Genomic DNA, 16,906 nt, shown 5'->3' with positions numbered 1-16,906 from the left:
GTGTTTGTGCGCCAACACCACCTGTCATCCGGAGCCAAAAGGTTCTGCGCTGGGTTAGCGCCAAAATGGGCGGGGCCCCGGCCCATTCTACGTCAGGCAGGACCAACGTCGTACATAGTACAGACGCCCAATGGAGGGCGTACCAAAATTCATAGGGACGTCCTCAGACGTGCAACGGACGTGGAAACGGACACAGAGCAGCCCGGGAGTCCGGATTGGCCGCCAGCATTGCCGGCGAACGCGCCCCAGGGAGCGTCCCGGACGTCAGAGCCACGTGGTCCGATAGGCCCCCAGGCCCCGGGGGAGGCAAGGGAAAATGTGCCAGACGTTACTCCCACAGACATCACTCCAGCACCAACGTCCACGGACATACTGGAGACAAGACCAACAGACGCGACAGAGGACGTGATCCCGGATGACGAGACACGAGACGTGACTTCCGCGGCTGCGGGAGACAGGACACCAGGCAGGGCTGAAGGGGAGGAGGCAGAGCAGTGGCCTTATAGCCGGGAGCTGTGGCAGTACCTGGAGACAACGTTGGACTCTCTGGAGAGGGGTTGGAAGGGGTGGCCCGCCCTTGACACGGGGCGGCAGGCGTACCGGGACGGGTCACGGGAAATTGTCACGGAACCAGAGTCGGATGATGAAGGGGAGGGGGTCAGTGAGGAGCAGGGCCTTCCCCGCCAAATCTCTGGGGGCGGTTGCGACATTTCTGAGTGTCTGGGAACAGATGTTGAGGCGAACACAGGGGACGAGGAGGAGCGCCGCCTTCGCCAACAGATGCAGTGGACCGGGGGTGAGTGCCGTTCGGATGACCCGACCCCCACCCTGTTCGACCTGTTTCCACAGGCTGCATCCACACCTAAGGCGAGTCCGCACGCAGATTTTCCCCCACAGGCAGGCCCCGCCACGCTCGTAGTAAGCAAACCCGCTACACCATCTCGTCCCTCCAGGACCCGTAGGGCCCCTGAATATCTGAAAGATTACGTGTGCCCCACTCTGACCACGCCAGTGCGCCGCGACGTACCCATACCCAGGTGCAGCGTGATGAGCCTGTTACCCTCCTGGGAGCAGTGCGAGGTTGACCCCCAGTGCGACCACACAGTGTTTGAATTATCCCCAAGTGCGTCGAGTGATACCTAACTGAGAGACGTTGCCGCGCATAGCGGCCTCGTGGGAGGGGGGGCATTTGACGTCGACCCAGGTGCCTACCTAGCTCCCTACAGGCCGTTATGACGAGGCAACGCCTCTCCTGCCAGTTAGGCATAATGATATACCAGTGTGTGTTGTTTTTTTTTTTTCAGCGGACTGTAATCTTTTATATTTTTGAAGGGTATTGTTGTGTTTGTACACCGGGCGACTGAGGTCCCGCCCTGCCTGCGAAACGTCATGTGCTCCGTGGGAGACGTCGAGGGGAGGGAGAGACGCGCCGGGAGGGGAAGCGCCGCACGCGGAGCGCTCAGTCGAGTCAGTCGCGAGGGAGACACGGTCGCGAGTAGTCGCACAGTGCTGGGCAGACGGCCCCGAGGAGTAGTCGCGGAGTAGTCGCTGGGCAGACGGCCCCGAGGAGTAGTCGCGGAGCAGTCGCTGGGCAGACGGCCCCGAGGAGTAGTCGCGGAGTAGTCGCTGGGCAGGCGGCCCCGAGGAGTAGTCGCGGAGTAGTCGCTGGGCAGGCGGCCCCGAGGAGTAGTCGCGGAGCAGTCGCTGGGCAGGCGGCCCCGAGGAGTAGTCGCGGAGTAGTCGCTGGGCAGGCGGCCCCGAGGAGTAGTCGCGGAGTAGTCGCTGGGCAGGCGGCCCCGAGGAGTAGTCGCGGAGTAGTCGCTGGGCAGGCGGCCCCGAGGAGTAGTCGCGGAGCAGTCGCTGGGCAGACGGCCCCGAGGAGTAGTCGCGGAGTAGTCGCTGGGCAGGCGGCCCCGAGGAGTAGTCGCGGAGTAGTCGCTGGGCAGGCGGCCCCGAGGAGTAGTCGCGGAGCAGTCGCTGGGCAGACGGCCCCGAGGAGTAGTCGCGGAGTAGTCGCTGGGCAGGCGGCCCCGAGGAGTAGTCGCGGAGTAGTCGCTGGGCAGGCGGCCCCGAGGAGTAGTCGCGGAGCAGTCGCTGGGCAGGCGGCCCCGAGGAGTAGTCGCGGAGAGTCGCGTGAATCGCGGGAGATTCTCGTGGCGCGGTTGCCTAACAAGCGGTCACGATTGAGACGCGGGAGAAGGCTTGCAACCTACTGAGACTTAAAACCTATCCTGAACATCGGGAAGTTAATAGTTATCGTGTCAGTGCCAGCGTCGCACGGACTTTCGGTGCGGTACGGAACGGCGTGGCACAGCCCACGGAGCCGGGCTTCACCCCAGACGGACGCAGGCAGGAACGGGGCCAGCCCCAAGTATTCCGTGTTAGTGGGCTAATAAATCATGAGTCGATCGTTGAATTTGGTATTAGTCATTTCGGGCACCAGGTTGACGTTCCCCGGAGGCCACGAGGCCTGAACCCCCTCTACCACGAGCAGCCGGGCAGCTGCACTTTTCCTGGGGAAAAACCTGGGCGACGACACAGTTATTTAAAAGTAATGTTGAATATCCAAATACGTTTTGAACCAACAATGGTGTTTTACAGTTACACATAATAATTCAAATTACAACCGGGATCTTTTGCACAATGTTTTAAAAAAATATTGTAACACATTATAAATAAGTTTGGTGTATTTGGGATGCGTATTTGTTATAAAATTGAGTTATAAAAACGAAATAATATTATTCCACTACCGCAAACAAAATTTTTATACATGTATACATAACATCTGAAACTATTAATTATCGAATATGGCCTCGTGGGTGAATGATCAGCGGCGCTATCTTCTATTTTAAGGTTGTCGGTTCGAATCCCGGCAGGTGAGAAGTTTTTTTTGTACTTGTAAAAATAAATACGGCGCACGTAACATTTCAAAAGTAATAAATATATTTGAATAATGAATGCAAATAAAAGTAAATTTATTAATTCAATTGCACATTTCATTTCACTCCTTTGTATCCATACAAAATAGTGATAATTCAATAAAAATGGTTCTATTTTATTCATAAAAGTATGCAGAGGTAGATTTTATCATGCAAAAGATTGAAAAATTAAAAAAAAATTCTTCCTCAAAGACTATAATATTTTTAATGCCTAAATGGTTTGGTTGCAAAAACCTATTACGGCTCAGTCTCGGGCCGAATATGATATTTCCTTTTCTTCTGGATCAATCATTTCATCAATGTTTTGTTATGACGTCACGTTAAACTATCGTCCGTAAACCGACTTTACAGACAACCAATTTTTTTTGCAGTTAATTATATAAGGGTTTGTAATGTGTAAAATATTAACATAATTTGATGTTAAATAGGCTGTCTAAACACCTTCCTATTAACCGACATTTTCGCTTATCTGAAGATCTGCCAGCCCATTCACGTGAGAAGTGAGACACTACTGTAGCTTGGAAACTGAGATCTGATACTTAATGATACAATCCTTGATTTTTGGAACAATGTTAGGGACTGAGCCTGGAGACATAAAACCAGGCTGAGGGCAGCACCTCACAACTGAAGGTTGGATGACAGCAGAAATCCAGGAAAAGACATAAAAAATATAAATATTTCCTGCCATCTGAATCCAGTCTGCTTGCTGTCCAGCCACATTTAGTTGACTAGTGGATTACATGACAATACAAAATTGTGACAAATTTGGACAAATAATGCTTACAAATGCCAACATTACTTAGTTCCACCAAAATAAAGGAAAATTTCCTTTCTCTAAGTTTACAACTATGTTCTCGTGCAATCATAATAGCAATTTGTTGTGAAAGCTACCCATTGATTATAGTCTTGCTTTCAGTGTCTGTTTTTTTCCTCCGTTCACGTTTCGTTTCCCAGAATTTTCGTATGCTTTCCTTAAACATTTCACTACACACACTTCCACTTATAGACATTCTGCACCACTTACCTTTTTCCCTCTACTTAAATCACTGTATTCAAATTTTTCTTTGTTTTTCTGTTAAGTAGATAAAGCATTGCAATTCGTTACTTTGTCGGCCTGAAGAATACATTTCTTTGTTATAAAACAAATCTTGCAGCTGTAAACAGCCTCCTTTCCTCTTATACTGAAAAGAGACTAAATGCCTCCAAAACATTTTATGATGTTTTTTCTAGATACTCTGGACAATTTAAATTCAATAATTTACAAAAATATTCAAGTCATACATTTTTTACATTGATTAAACTGGCAATTCAAGGGACCAGCAAATACTTCTGAATTGTCCATGATTCAAAATAAAATTTAGAATTAGAAAGATTATAAAGTATTATTTTTTTAAATTTATATAAATTTAAAAAATACTATTTTTGGTTTTTAACAAATGTATCGGCTCCTGAATATTTATAAGTATTGTGGCTACATAAACACCACTTGTATAGTTATAAGTTAAATTTCCTTTTTTCATTCTGTAGAGTAAATAAAACCCCGTTTAGAAGTTTCTCAAAGTACTTAGATATTTAGACTTACTAACAGGAAAAATAATACCTAAAAGGATTAAAATTTAATGTATAAATAGGTGTACTACAAGATTTCTTAAACTTATCATTAAAGGAAATTTCAATACAAGGGTCAGATTATTGCTTAATTTATAATAAAGAAATGTAAAACAGACATTTCCAGAATTTCTCTCTCTAAATGCTGAGAATACTGAGCAATATTTAATTTATCTGTTTTAGCACACTTGACTCAACTTGGTTGAATAGTTTCATGTTGACATTAGAAACCGGGTCAGAGATGTCTATAAGACAATAAACTCACGCAAGCCTGGACGAGGTGGGTCTACTGTCGCCAGAATGTCTTTGCCGGTCACGCGGCTGATGACCGAACCCATTATATCCTCAGCACGACCCTCAAAAAACTCGCAGTTGGTGATCTGGTTTAGTGCAGCATTCTCCTTAGCATCTGCCACCGCCTGACTTGACAGTTCTATCCCCAGAACTTGACCAGTTTTCTGTGAGCACAGCATGAAAACAACTGCCAATCAATCACTAAAATATGTACATACATATCTTGCCAAACAAATTTTTCTTGATGTATTTTCAGAATTTGTATGACATTATTTATGCAATTACCACATAGACCGGTGGTATTTAAACTTTTCGAAATCAGGACACTTTAAAAATCCTACAAACAATTGTAGGCACAACATAAAACAGATTTATGAGAAATATGTTATAATAATTAAGTCAAACAATACAGGAAAAAAATAAAATGAAACATATGTTCAGTTTATTGAGGCTTGTTTACAAGCAGTAAAGAGTAAAACTACAGCACCATACTAAACTAAATCACTATTTGTCCAAAACCTGTAGGATCATTCAAATAATAATGATGCTTAGGTAACAAAAAGAGTGATATACCTACATATCTGTAATTAAATGGTATATGTAACAGAGTAAATACATTATTTTTTATAACTGGACACATATTTACATACAGTAAAACCTTTTTGTTGCAACCCCATTTATTGCGACCAACTCTCTATTACAACGTGATTTCGAGGAACCGTGAAAAAATTGCTGAAAATCCGAAGAAAATCGGACAGAAACTAAGTTTCTTGTGGTGAGTAGCGTGTTACTGCGTTTCTCTTGCCGAGTGCTGTACTGCCGTGGGCAGCGCATATCTAAAAATAGATACCACTTCCTGTCGACTGCCGTCAGCGCTTGACAACCCCCATTCAACGTCCCTTTGCCGGCAGGGTGCAGATAAAGGTTTTTGTGGCAACGTGTTTACGTTTAGCTTTTTGCGAGTGTCTAGTGTGGTACGCAGTTAAGGCAAAGCTACCTGCTGGATTTCTCTTGATTTTGATTACTATCGGTTGACAATACACAGCGACCGACTGGATGCACGCCCGCCTCGACTTGTTTTAACTGCCGCAGCGATGTTTATAGTCCATCCACGGTAACCTCCTACTTTTTTAAACGAACCTTTGAAAAAACACACCAGGATGCAGCATGTTTGGTTCGTTTGCAAAAATACTTTCCATCATATGCATATTAAACATGCATTAACACTAAATTACCGTATAATGATGTTAAATAAAATTTTACAAAAAAAGTAACTATCTATGTACAATATTATTAATATTAATGATCTCGCATGTGTGTAAATGAAACAGTGAGAGAAGTGGTGTGTTGGCAATGATTAGAACGAAATAGTTCCATAGCCAAAATATATATTTTTTGACTTTCCGCGTGTATTTAAGAATTTGTTTGGGTATTTGTTAAGTTTGAACATTTTTTTAAATCTCTGGTGAAATAAAAACGTTATGTTAACGGTAAAAAAATATTACGTGCCGAAACCGTGGTCGCGCATTAATAATGTTAATAGTCACTTGTTTGTTTTCTCTTTCAGCCGCTTTCAGCAGCTCTTTAAGCAGTCTGCAGTCTGTACGCCATTTTGCAGTGTGTTTTAATATATTACTGACCGTGAAATAACGTACAGTTTGTGTTTCAGGATTTTGTGTTAATATTGTGTATTTTAACTTTGTTATATTATTTATTATCTACTATTGTAATGATGGAATTTGTTATCGTTTTGATATTTTGTGTGGTTCTTGTGATTGCTGTAATGGTAATTGGTTCCGGGATGGGGAAAGCTACTTCGTCGCAGCGTCAGATGGACATCATTAACGTCGCTCAGAACTTATATCTTTTAATTAGGAAAGGCGACTTGAAGAAATGTGACGTTACGCAGACGACCGCGTTTCTTCTCAACATCGCAAAGTCAACTGTTCTCAAGTAAGTAGGCTTTTTTCGTTTTCATGCACGTAAAAAAAATATCGACTGTGTCCTAAGTATTGTCGGCCTGTGTTTTAACTCACGAGGTTTTTTGTGTTTTATTTCCAATTTATATTTTTTGGTGTGCGACAACACCGCCATGTGGCGTCTCTGTTGAAAACTTAACCTAAAATCATATTAGGCCTACTCAGGTCCTAACAATAACAATATAGGCACTTTCAAGTATTTTTATGGGTGTGATACACGTTTGTTTATAACGATGTTTATAAACTTTATGATAGGTTTAACTATAACATAAGGGAGTGATTTTATAATTTGCATTTAATTAGTTTTTCATCTGTTTGGGAGATCACAAAATAAATAAAAAACACTTCATTAATTTCGTGGACAAAGTCTGTAATGTTTCCATTTAGTGACCACAAAGCAAATATTTGTGACAAAATGCCATATTTGGAACACTGCCTAACTGCGTATTGTGAACGGGTCCCCGGAAAAGTGTTATATGACAAATGTTTTTTTTTTTGGTTAGGTACTACAAGAAAGACATTGAAGAAGTTTCAACACCAGGAAAAAAGAGGAAAAAAAGGCCACAGGAAGGAAAGTCACTTGACACAGTCGACGATTTCACAGTAAATGCAATCAGGAATGCAATTTACAGGATGTACGCTGAAGGTAAAAATTTGATACTGAAGAGTAGTTTCGATATCACTGGGGTAGGCCCTACTTAATTGTATTCATTTCATATATCCATATGCAGATTGACCGGTTCAGTTTTTTTCCCGATATCATCTGTCCTTTAAAAATACTTAACATTTTTGGGTGGTTTGTTAGGTTTCTTTATTGATATGGTATTGATATATAGAATATTGTGCAACATATTAAATACGTACACGTCCTTTTAAGGTTAGGTTAAAGATAGAAAGAAAATTGTTACATTCTAAAACTACAAGTAATGTTTATATCGTTATACACAGTATACATATTAAATAACCTCAACTTTTATGATGTATCAGAAGGTTAAATAATGACTATTTCCAGTATCAATAATATCCAGTTGTGCGCTTTAGCAGTAATTGGTTACAAATTAGTGAGTTGTGGTCTAAGCAAGCATGGTTATTAAAAAAAAATTGGGATACTTAATTGGCTAAATTGTACTGTGTGGCAGGGTCCAGTACAATATATATTCTATTGCAAAATAGTGTCATGCCCCGCCTAACCCTTTAGAAAATATAGGGGTATTGTTATTTTATAAACAATAGTCCTACTTCATTGTAATGAAGTATCATATGAAAACACAACTTAGCCAGACAAACTGTGTGTTAGTGTATGAAGTAACAGAAGGTTATAAAACAGTAAAAGTTTAGTATCGCGTATCCGATTCGATACATTGATCCTGATCGCATGATCCTGCAAATATTGATCCTGTGATTGATGATGCTTGCTTTTCTAATTTATTACGTTTAAAAATCCTGTACAAAACCAAAAATAAAAACCTGTGATGTAGTAATGAGTTATGATTTAAAGTTGAATAATAATGAAAATATATATGTCTTATTAAACTTATGATAATTATTTTTGCTATACCACAATATTTGATTATGTTCAGGATCTTTGATCTGAATAAATGAAAAAAAACATGCACCACACGATCAATAGGATGTACAGGTTCATGCATAAAGATCTAGGGATCACATGGGATACACGATACAAAACATTTACCTACAACACAGTGTAGAGCTTGTAACTTATTGATTGCTAAATTGAATGCTGAAATACTAATGGGTAAATATTTACTTGGGCGGTATTTCCGAAAAAAAATGTTAAAAATCCGAAAATACCTTTATTTTATGCTCTTCAACTTCCTCTTTTCATTAAAAGTGGCGGAGATAAGAAATTCCAAATACTTTAGAAGATATCGAATTTTTAAATTTCATCATATGTAGTTGAGCGGTATTTGCGAAAATAAATGTTAAAAATCCGAAAATACCTTTATCATATGCTCTTAAACTTCCTCTTTTCATTAAAAGCGGCGGAGATAAGAAATTCCAAATACTTTAGGAGATATCAAATTTTTTAATTTAATATTTTAAAACTAAAATGGTCGATTAAGTCAGGTCAGTTACATTATAAATACTTTCAAACTAAGGTGATATTAAAAATAATGTGAATTAATTTTAATTATTCTTTAGTTTTAAATTATTTATAATGTAACTGACCTTACCTAACAAACCCGTAACAAAGGATGTACAGTAACAACTCACGTAAATTTTTTTGTTACTTATTACTTGGGCAACAATATCAAAATAACAAATAAGACTTTAAAATTAGAAACGTTAAAAACTCACCTAAGTTGGAGGCGGTAATTAAACACCGTTTTAAACAATAATTGAACTAAATAATCACGTATTAGTTCATTTGAATTCTGGCCTATCACGAACAAAAACGTGACATCATTATCCAATAAAAAAAATAGATACTCGTACGTAAACAAGAAACAATGGTGCACGCACGCCACAGGAATGCGCTGGTTTTGTGCTGAAATTTAAAAATTCGATATCTCCTAAAGTATTTGGAATTTCTAATCTCCGCCGATTTTAATGAAAAGAGGAAGTTGAAGAGCATAAAATAAAGGTATTTTCGGATTTTTAACTTTTGTTTTCGGAAATACCGCCCAAGTAAATATTTACCATTAATTTAAAAGTATTTTTGAAATGTAAGTTTATTAAAACTATTTAATAAATGTAAATTGTGCACTTAAATTATCTTCTACGGGGTTGTGGTTTCGCTTAGTTTTGTGTACCTCTGTTATTTCATGTATTGTTAATGTATGCAATAAATTTACAGGTTTGAATGTTACAGTCGACACCATTTTGAAAGAAATCAGGGAAAGACAAATAGATTATTATGGTGGAAGATCAAGTCTTCATAAATTGTTAAAGAAGATGGGATTTTCATGGAAAACTGTTGATGGACGAAAAGCTTTGATAGAGAATGAAAACATAGTATTGCAGCGAATAGATTTCTTGAGAAAGTATAAAGAAGAAAAAGAAAGAGGTGCCAATTTCATATTTGTTGATGAAACATGGATTTTCCAGAGAGGCAAGGCATTAATTTATTTGAAAATTTGTTCTGTGGTCCAATACAAAGTATTTCATTTCCATTTCATATATTTTTCAGGAACTGTATCAAAGTCATGGCAGGACAAGAGTCTACAATCTGCGAAGAGACGTACTGTTGGAGATGGTAAAAGGTTTATTGTTGTTAATGCTGGAGGGCGCACTGGCTTTGTGCCAGGAGCAGGATTACTTTTTGTTTCAGGTCAGAAGACTGCAGACTACCATGGCGAGATGAATGGGGAAACTTTCTTGATGTGGTTTGAAGACATGTTGGTGCATCTTGAGGAACCCAGTGTCATCATAATGGACAATGCTTCATATCACAGCACCCAGGTATGTGCAATGGTAAAGCAGTGTCTTTTTATTGCTCAAATTGTAATGTGAAAAATTTACATGTGTTTATTATTGTGTATAAGTACGAATATTCGAGACTAATACATTTTGCCAGCAATAATTGTTATCTTAATAGTATGCCTACACTACATTTTTATAAACTATAATGTTTGAGCTGAAATTGATTACACACACACACACACACAGATATATATATATATATATATATATAATGTAATTGAATTACATTGTAGTGCAAACTAATTTAGTAGAGGGTTTGAAATACCAAATAAAATTTTTTTATTGCAAACAGCATTTGAAAATGACATAATTACTTGTTTGGTAAAAGGACCCACTTTATGAATGCTCTGTTGCCCTACTTAATAAATTAAAATAATATTTTCAAAAAAATTTCTAGTCACTAAACTAACATGCTTTGTTAAATTTAGAAATTCATTACGACAATATGCCAAAACACATGTTTGCTTTGCATAAGTACAGTAGAACCCTGTTATAATTTGTTTTTAAGGGGCTACAAGAAAAAAAAACATAAGCAGGAAATTCAATTTAGTACTTTTTAGTGTGGATTTATTGCCAATGGACTCAACAAGCTGCATAAAGATATATTTGATGCTCCAATTTGCTTGTAGCAAGCTAAAAACAATTTTTCTTTAACATCATGGTGCTTCCAGCTTCTATCTGCTTTGTCTTTACTTACACATTGTCTCATTGCTGTAAAATTGTCATATTTCTGTATAATTGTCATAATTCACGACAGTGTTTACAGTGGAAATGCTTAAGTCCAGTTCTTTTGCCACTTGAACATGTGATTTAAGTGAATACATTTGAAAACACACAGAATGGCTTAAAATTTATGAATTTATTTGTTTTCCAAGGGTGTCAACAGGCAGTTAACTGCTAACATACACATATACATAGACAGTATAGACAAAGGCTTTTAATTTTTTTCGTCTTCTAAAATTTTATGAAGTGAACATTACAAGCACGAAACGCATAATTTGTGAAACATTATATCCAGGAATTAAATACATTGTCCTTATAGGGAAAATATTGTACTTGAAAAATAATACATTATAGGCAGGAAAACTTTATAAGCAGTAAAATTGTAACAGGGTTCTACTGTCATGAATTCTTATCAGCTACTTGAGTATTTAGTTAAATGTTGGCACAACGTAGGTTGAGAAAACACCTACAACGAACTGGACCAAGGCTGCACTGATCGCGTGGCTGGAGAAGAATGGGATAAAACATGAAAATAATTTGTTGAAAGTGGAGCTGCTGAGAATAGCTAAACAAAACAAGCCCCGAATACGGTATATTATTTCGTTTTTTTTACAGCATTTCTTTAAAAGTGAGATAGTTGCAAAAAATTACGTATACACCTTGTTCTAACACACTTTTCAGATATGAGGTAGACGAGTTGGCTCGTAACTATGGCCACGAAATTCTACGACTCCCACCCTATCACTGCCACTATAATGCAATCGAACTAGTTTGGGCTCAATGTAAACACCATTACAATAGTAACGTGGGGCGGGCCAAGAGATTTGACAATGATGCAGTTGCAGCCATCTGGAAAGAGGCTCTTGATGCTTCCACACCAGAGAGGTATTTTCATGTTGCATGACCAATGGGGTATTCCTTTTGAAGTAGAAATTGTTTTATTTTCCTGTAGAACATTCCTCAAGCTTCAGCAAAACCCTTACCATACATTTTTACATAATACGTAAGTATTGTTGCCTAGCAGCCTGGTCCTACCATTCCTTTTGATAACTTTGTGTGCTAGTGTGTGTATAGTGTGATTATCATTTTGTGTATATTCATATACCAGTAATACAGCTTTAAAACAATTGGTAAAAATAAGTGGTTTGAATTTGTGTAGTTGTCGTTTTGAAAATGTGTTGCATGTATGTGTTTGTGTTCGTGTTTGTGTTTGTGTTTGTAATTTTATTCCCATGTGATTCATACATATCTGTGTAGTTTCTAGATCTAACAGTGGTGACTTATTTGCAAGGTTTTTTTTTTTTGTAATTGCAGTCCATTTGCAATTGTTTCATTTCCATAAATAGTTTTGTATTTATTAGTAATTGTGATATTACTTTCTGTTATGCTTAATCTTGTGTCAATGACTTTAAAGTTATGGTGGGTTCAGTGCTGTAGGCAGATTTAAATATTCAGATAAAATTTCAACGTAGAGAATTTTGAATATTTTCATCTAGCGAACTTGAATAGGTATTTACACATGTAGTTCTTGCACATTAGTATTTTCAAAAGTTATGTTATTATAGTGAAATACATATACAGTAAATCATCAAAACTATTCAAAAAATTAAATTTTCGCTATATCTCACTGTTTTTGTCTGGGACAAATTTTAACCAAAAACAAACACAAAACTTATGAAATAAATATTTTATCATATGCATTCTAAGCCTTTATTGATAACATATATAATATTTACAGCTTTATTATATCTTGAATAAACCACTATAATTTTTTTTTTTTCAGATAACATAAAACAAAACATGTTACTTCAAGTATTAAATAATAGCTTTGATAGTTGAGGAAAACACATTAAACGAGTTTTGTTGTGTTTAAAAATACTTTCTTGTGGAGTGAGTTCAAAATTGTATGTAATAAAGAGCATGCCATGCATTGTTTACTATGCCGTTTTGACAGAAACAAACATATTTTGTTATAGAGTGGTTTTTGCTATAAACAGGTCATTTATATAGAGGTTTTACTGTATACATTAATTTTTTTAGATGGGCGAGGTGTGTGGATCACGTGGAGAAGCTAATTCAAGCAGACTGGGAGAGAGAAGTCCACATAGACAGCGGCACCATTCCTCCACTCATCATCCACCTCGGCGAGGATAGTTCAAGTGAAGACAGTGACAGCGAAGAATTTGAGGTTACGACACAGCAAGTAGATGGAGACAGTGAAGTACTGGCAGTTCCTCTTGATGATTTACCCGGGTGTTCTTATTGAGGTCTGTATGTAATAAACACCTGGGCAACTGTAAGTATTGGGGTTTGAAACATTTTTTTTTTCTTTTATGCATTCCCATGAAGTATGTTGATTACTGGAACTTTATGTATTAACTTTATATTACACGTATTATGAAATGAATATTAAATTTCATTTCTGGATTCGTATAGGTGTATGTGAAACATTTTATTTTGTTGTGTGTCTTCATTTTTCAGTGAACTTACTTGGAAAACAAAAAGCCAGTCCCCATCCAGGGCCACAAATAAATAATGCATATAAGTGGTATAGAAATTACTGTCAATTCTTCACCACAATTTTACTGTTCATAAAATTATGATTTTGTCTAATAAGTATACTCAGGAAAATGTATATAACCATATTTTTATTTGTGGCCTTAACCGGCAAAATGGTAGGGGTTTATTAAATAAAAGAAGAAAATTCATTTTTAAATGTTTTCATCTGAATTTGTTAATTTTATTAAACCTTCAATCCTTAGTCTTTTCCAGATTGCTTAGATGGACAGCCATATGTATAATTTACAATACTTTTTTTTATATATTCTCCTAAAAATTTACTTTAAATTATATGTTATTTCTTTAGCTAACAAACTTATTTTTTAATATTTTTACCATTGGGTATCATAAATAATGTTATGAACATATGCATGTATACTTAGATCATATTCAAATTACTTTTATATATATATATATACATACATACACACACACATTGTTTTGACAGCTGGTGATTGTAAACAAACCATTTGACATTTGTCACATGGCAATGTTTTTGTTTACATACGGCGGAAGGATACATAGTGACATTAAAGTAGATCCGGTGAAAAGCAGGGCTTCAGAAAAGTAGGAGGTTACCGTGGATGGACTATATTTTGACAGCTCAAGCAATTATCTTTTCCCATGGGTTGACAGAAAAAGGTCGCTTCACTCAGCATAAAAAAAGGCTACGCCACTATTTCCCATGCAGGAAACACACTGGCTGCCGTCTGTCTCCCCCGCATTTATCTTTCTTCTAACATTCCACGTCTCGCCTCTCGCGCGAGCAATAACGAAGCAACCACGCATTGGGCCGTTTTATGCTTTGTTTGGTGACAGCAGCTTGATTTTATTTGGTATATTTCTTTTCATAGGACCCTTGCTATTAAAATACATTTATATTTAAGTTTGAAAGCTTGTAAATTCCTTGCCAGAGATGACTGAACTCGAACTTGGTGTGAAAAGTGACATATTTTGACCCCTCCCTCCCCGCTTTAGTACCCCATTCATAATAGCCCAATTTTACGGGAGAAGGGAGGGTGAAATGAGCATTTTCTCACTGAAGGTTTTTCAAAGGAGAGCGAAGTTGGGGTGGTTTGTGTGTCTGGGAGGGATGAGCTAGCCTTGAAGAATGTTACCGAGGGGAGGGAGGGGTGAGCTTATGCGTAATGAAGCCACTGCAGCCAGCCAGCCGGGCGAGCTTCGTGTGCGCCCACTCGCGTTGCAGAACCTACCGCTGCCATATTTTTAAAGGAAATGTCCCATTATTTTATTGTTATTCTTACATGAACATTATTGGAAGTATTAAAGCAGACACAAAAATACGCTGTGTGTTAAAATTAACAGATTTTAATGATCTTTCATTTCGTTTTTTTTATTAAATTTATTTTTTCTGATTTTCACATTTTGGTCAAAATGTCAAATTTTTTGACGGTTCCAGAGAATGTATTAGTAAAATCATTGCTTCGTAAAATCCGGGGTTCGTGACATCGGGGTTCTAGTGTATTTAACTACGGCAAGCAGAAAACGTACATGTAAACTAACACATATTTTCTTTAGAGGTGGCCTGTAGGGCAATGGACTTGTCATGAAGGTTCAAGTGGGTTTAAAGCAAAGCCGTCTAGCATTGTGAGTGACAGCATCCTGCCATTATACGGCTGGTTTCTTAGCGAGTAGCGGTTTGGAAGGTGGGGGGTGGGGTGGGGGGTTGAAATCAACTGAAAATTTCGGAAAACATCTACTATAACGACCCCCCCCTCTATTACGACCCTGTTCCTGGGAACCGTGAGGGGTCGTTTCAGAGAGGTTTGACTGTACTTTCTTCTGAAATACCACAGGGCGCATGCAAAAATCTTCTAAGGTGCCCTAGTGCTCTCTGCCTTACACTTTGAGAAACACTGAATTTGACAATGCATAAGTGTTAGGGTAATACCTACACCCAGTAATTGTGCTTACCTTCATAAAAAAACAATCTACTCATTACTGTGATTAAAATACATAGCAGATATTATAAGAAACCAAGCAACCTTGGTACTTTAAAGAGAAATTAAATGCCTGAATAAAATTAAGGTGGTATCTAGGCTGCTTTGTTTACTCAAAGTAGTTAGTTCACTAAGCCAATTAGATCTAGTCAACTGATGCAGTTTAAAAGTTACATTTTAAAATTCTTTGATATGGCGTAGAAAGACTTACCACATCTATGCATTAACAACAAAAAATAAACTATTATTTTAACAATTAATGCAAGGGCTCTTACTTCTGTATGTTATTAGCTGTTTCATATTTCTAAGTTTTGTCTTAAATTTTATTTTGCACAATGTATCTATACCGATTAATTATGTGGTCCTATTTTTGTTGGTTTTAAAGTTAATCAGAATTTATCGGAAGTTCTTGGACATCATTACCAGTTTCCAGTTAATTTTTATTGTATTTAATAGGCCTGAGCAAATATCAGTTTTTTTAGTCTGAATTGATTACAAATATCAAATAATTTGCGAATATCAATATCAAATTTGAATAGTAAGAGTAAGAATTAGAATCCCACAAAATTTTTTTTTTCATGCTAACTAACAATTTCTGGAAAATTAGACAAATAATACTTAAGTGAAAGTTAGGTTAAGTCAGCTAGAATAACTATGTGAAAAATATTTAAATTATGAAATTTTTTTTAACTATGCAGCTAACCTAACGCAACCTAAACAACCAACATTTAATTTCAGTTCCTATTTGCCTTAGAACCTGCTACTCTACATACTGATTAAGAAAATTTTCACAAACCGCAAAATACTGTAAAACCCAATGCAATCAATATAATGAAGAACTTGAAACTTTTTTTTAAAATTGTTTATCCCCAAATCAATGATTAAATCAGCTCACATTTACATATTTAAACCTAGTTATTCATGACTTTTCATTGTTAGTGGCAGCTATGTAAATTGTATTTTATTTCAGTAATATTATAAACACAATTTCTGATTATAACACCCCAAATCTTAAAGCATTATTTATATTATTTATATATATTTTTTTAGTAGCAACATTTGTTTTGTGATAAATACATATAGCAAGTAAGCTGCTACTGCATCATGTGGTGTTAGATCGACTGTGAATATTGATTCATATGCCGTTGAAACTTTAGGTTAAGTTAGGTTAGGTTAGGTTAGGTTAGGTTAGGTTAGGTTGGTTAGGCTATGTTAGGTTAGCTGCATAATTAAAAAACACAATATTTTATTTCATAATTTCAATATGTTAACAAACATTTTACCAATAATTACCATAACTGACCTGATTTAACGAACTCCTCACTTTAGTATTTTATTTGTGTAATTTTCCATGAAGGAAAAAAAAATTATAAGTGGTATTATAATTTTCATTCATGAT

The 16,906-nt window shown here is 37.4% G+C and overlaps 2 protein-coding genes across 7 annotated transcripts in view; one reads left to right on the top strand and one right to left on the bottom strand.

The window, feature by feature from the left end:
- LOC134534004 (tRNA (uracil-5-)-methyltransferase homolog A-like) overlaps positions 1 to 16,906 on the bottom strand; it is a 42,355-nt gene that overhangs the window by 8,505 nt on the left and 16,944 nt on the right. For all 3 annotated transcript variants that reach the window (XM_063371902.1, XM_063371904.1, XM_063371896.1), the window contains exon 9: positions 4,813 to 5,005. In XM_063371902.1, the coding sequence (XP_063227972.1) occupies positions 4,813 to 5,005 (193 nt within the window). The remainder of the gene's footprint in view (positions 1 to 4,812; positions 5,006 to 16,906) is intronic.
- On the top strand, positions 6,157 to 13,806 carry LOC134534035 (uncharacterized). Of its 4 annotated transcripts, XM_063372015.1 has the most exons (6): positions 6,177 to 6,794; positions 7,324 to 7,466; positions 9,639 to 9,893; positions 9,972 to 10,037; positions 10,113 to 10,243; positions 13,028 to 13,759. In XM_063372015.1, exons 1-6 carry the CDS (start codon positions 6,571 to 6,573, stop codon positions 13,139 to 13,141), a joined length of 933 nt encoding a protein of 310 aa, XP_063228085.1. In that variant the 5' UTR covers positions 6,177 to 6,570; the 3' UTR covers positions 13,142 to 13,759. The 4 variants fall into 4 exon arrangements, with proteins under 4 accessions (XP_063228060.1, XP_063228077.1, XP_063228068.1 ...); XM_063372007.1 differs by having other exon boundaries at positions 6,158 to 6,794; positions 9,972 to 10,243; positions 13,028 to 13,806; XM_063371998.1 differs by having other exon boundaries at positions 6,158 to 6,794; positions 9,639 to 10,037; positions 13,028 to 13,806.

This window comes from Bacillus rossius, chromosome 1, assembly GCF_032445375.1.
Source record: "Bacillus rossius redtenbacheri isolate Brsri chromosome 1, Brsri_v3, whole genome shotgun sequence".
NCBI lineage: Eukaryota > Metazoa > Arthropoda > Insecta > Phasmatodea > Bacillidae > Bacillus > Bacillus rossius.
The sequence above is the reverse complement of the archived record's forward strand: the minus strand, read 5'-3'. Positions and strand labels throughout refer to the sequence as shown.